Raw genomic sequence first — 1,993 nt, 5'->3', positions numbered from 1 at the left:
AAAAATTTATAAATTTAAAATCCTAATTTCGGTTCGAATAAACCTTTAAAAACATGGACAAATTTTAGTATGCCGACATCCCTCCCGCAATACACTCTGATAGTATATTTAATTACTTTCAAAATTAAAAAAAAAAAAAAAGAAATGGGAAAAGTCCAAACTATGTCAGTATAATATAAAAGAAAATAGAGAATCTATATCATAAATTCATGCCAGCATTAACTTGATTTTAAGATGTCGAATCTATATATTTGTATGTTTTCTTTTAGATTTCTCATAAAAAATTTATGTAAATTTATCATTATACTTTTTATGTTATTTTAAAGTCAAATTTTCAATAAAAAATATAAATTAATTTATTTTGATTAATAAATTGATAAATGAACATGAATTAATCAATTTAGTTTTCCTATGTTGGTTAAATTCATACTTTCAAGGCTAATAACTCTCAAGGGTAAAATAGGAAGAATACTATTATTTATGTATTGATTATGTGAAATGATAAGTATTAAGAGACATCTATTTTTTAGTAAAAATAACATATAAATAGGAACGGAGGAATAGTTGAATATGCACCATTTAATAGACGACGATGAACAATCGTGTTTATTATCTAGTGATATGAGCAATGAAAGAATCCAATTCCTTCCTCGTTACACTGCTTTCCACCACCGATCTCCGAATAGCCACCCCTAACTCCGCCGCTCTCCGACGAATTTCATTTCCTTCAATATTATTCAACATTATTGTCACAATTACATGTTCAATAATATTTGATTTCACCACTTCATTTCTACTACGTTCCCAATTATTGAAAATATTTATACCAACTTTCAAAAACTTTGTTATTAAAATACTATTTCTTGGTTGATCAGAATGCATGGGCCATGCAATAATAGGTACTCCCATTGATAAACTTTCCACGCACGAATTCCATCCACAGTGACTCATAAATGCACCGATTGATAAATGTCCTAATATCTCCAATTGTGGTGCCCAATCTCTTACTATAATACCCTTATTTTTAATTCTTTCTTCATACCCTTTTGGCAGTTCAATTTTTCTCATTTCACCAGAAAAAATATCACCTTTATCAGCATCTCTTAATGCCCAAATAAACTTTATACCACTTTTTTCTAAACCTATACAAAGCTCTTCGATTTGCTCATCGTTTAGTGAAGTTGTTGTACCAAATGAAATAAATATGGCGGATTTCGGAGATTGTTTATCGAGCCATAACAAACATTTGTGACGATGATGATGATGATGATGATCGATTGATAAATAGTTGTTGGTAATAATCTTCATTGGATTGAATGGACCTATAGCCCATTGTGTTTTGTTTCTTTTGATTGGTTCTTTTTCAAGTAAATTCATGAATTTTCCTTCTATAACTCTACTTGTGTTGTAAATATTTCCAGAATCAGATTTTGAGTATTTCCTTTGAGAAGCCATGAAATCCATGAACTCTGATGTGAAACAACCTTCAACATTACAAGAAAAATAAATATAAGAGATGGTATATATGTAACAAAATAAATATCATATCATCATTCTAGTTTACATGTTGAAGTGTGTAATCATCTCATCTAAAAGTTTAAGATCTTAGAGAGAGCTAGCACGTGATATTTATTATTTAATTATATTCTCAACACGTACAACCCCTCATGTGCGTGCTTGTTTTTTTTTTCCATGGGTCAAGTACGTGGATTTTTTTTTATATGGTTGGCGGTGAGGTTCGATTTCAGGACCCTGCCTTCTCTGATACCATATGTTCATGAAGTGTGTGCGTATTTCATCTAAAAGTTTAAGTTGTTAGAGAGAGCACGCTATTAAATCAATACATGTATGGAATTGTGGGACCATCTTGTCTTTAATTTAAGTAGATGTAGGGAGAGAGAACACACTTTTATTCACTTGGAAGCCTAATTCTTTTTTTCGTGGGATTATATAAGCATAATGAATGACGATAAACTCGAACTTAGGACTTCTA

At 30.4% G+C, this 1,993-nt stretch overlaps 1 protein-coding gene across 1 annotated transcript; it reads right to left on the bottom strand.

The window, feature by feature from the left end:
* Positions 1–609: 609 nt before the first annotated feature.
* Positions 610–1,464, bottom strand: LOC125813126 (zeatin O-xylosyltransferase-like). Its single transcript, XM_049492608.1, has one exon. It carries the CDS (start codon positions 1,462–1,464, stop codon positions 610–612), a length of 855 nt encoding a protein of 284 aa, XP_049348565.1.
* Positions 1,465–1,993: the final 529 nt, after the last annotated feature.

This window comes from Solanum verrucosum, unplaced genomic scaffold, assembly GCF_900185275.1.
Source record: "Solanum verrucosum unplaced genomic scaffold, falcon-dt-bn FXZP01000748.1, whole genome shotgun sequence".
Lineage (NCBI taxonomy): Eukaryota > Viridiplantae > Streptophyta > Magnoliopsida > Solanales > Solanaceae > Solanum > Solanum verrucosum.
The sequence above is the reverse complement of the archived record's forward strand: the minus strand, read 5'-3'. Positions and strand labels throughout refer to the sequence as shown.

What these genes read in the sequence shown, in the direction of transcription:
- LOC125813126 (XM_049492608.1), bottom strand. Translation starts at nt 1,464, where the DNA reads ATGGATTTCATGGCTTCTCAAAGGAAATACTCAAAATCTGATTCTGGA.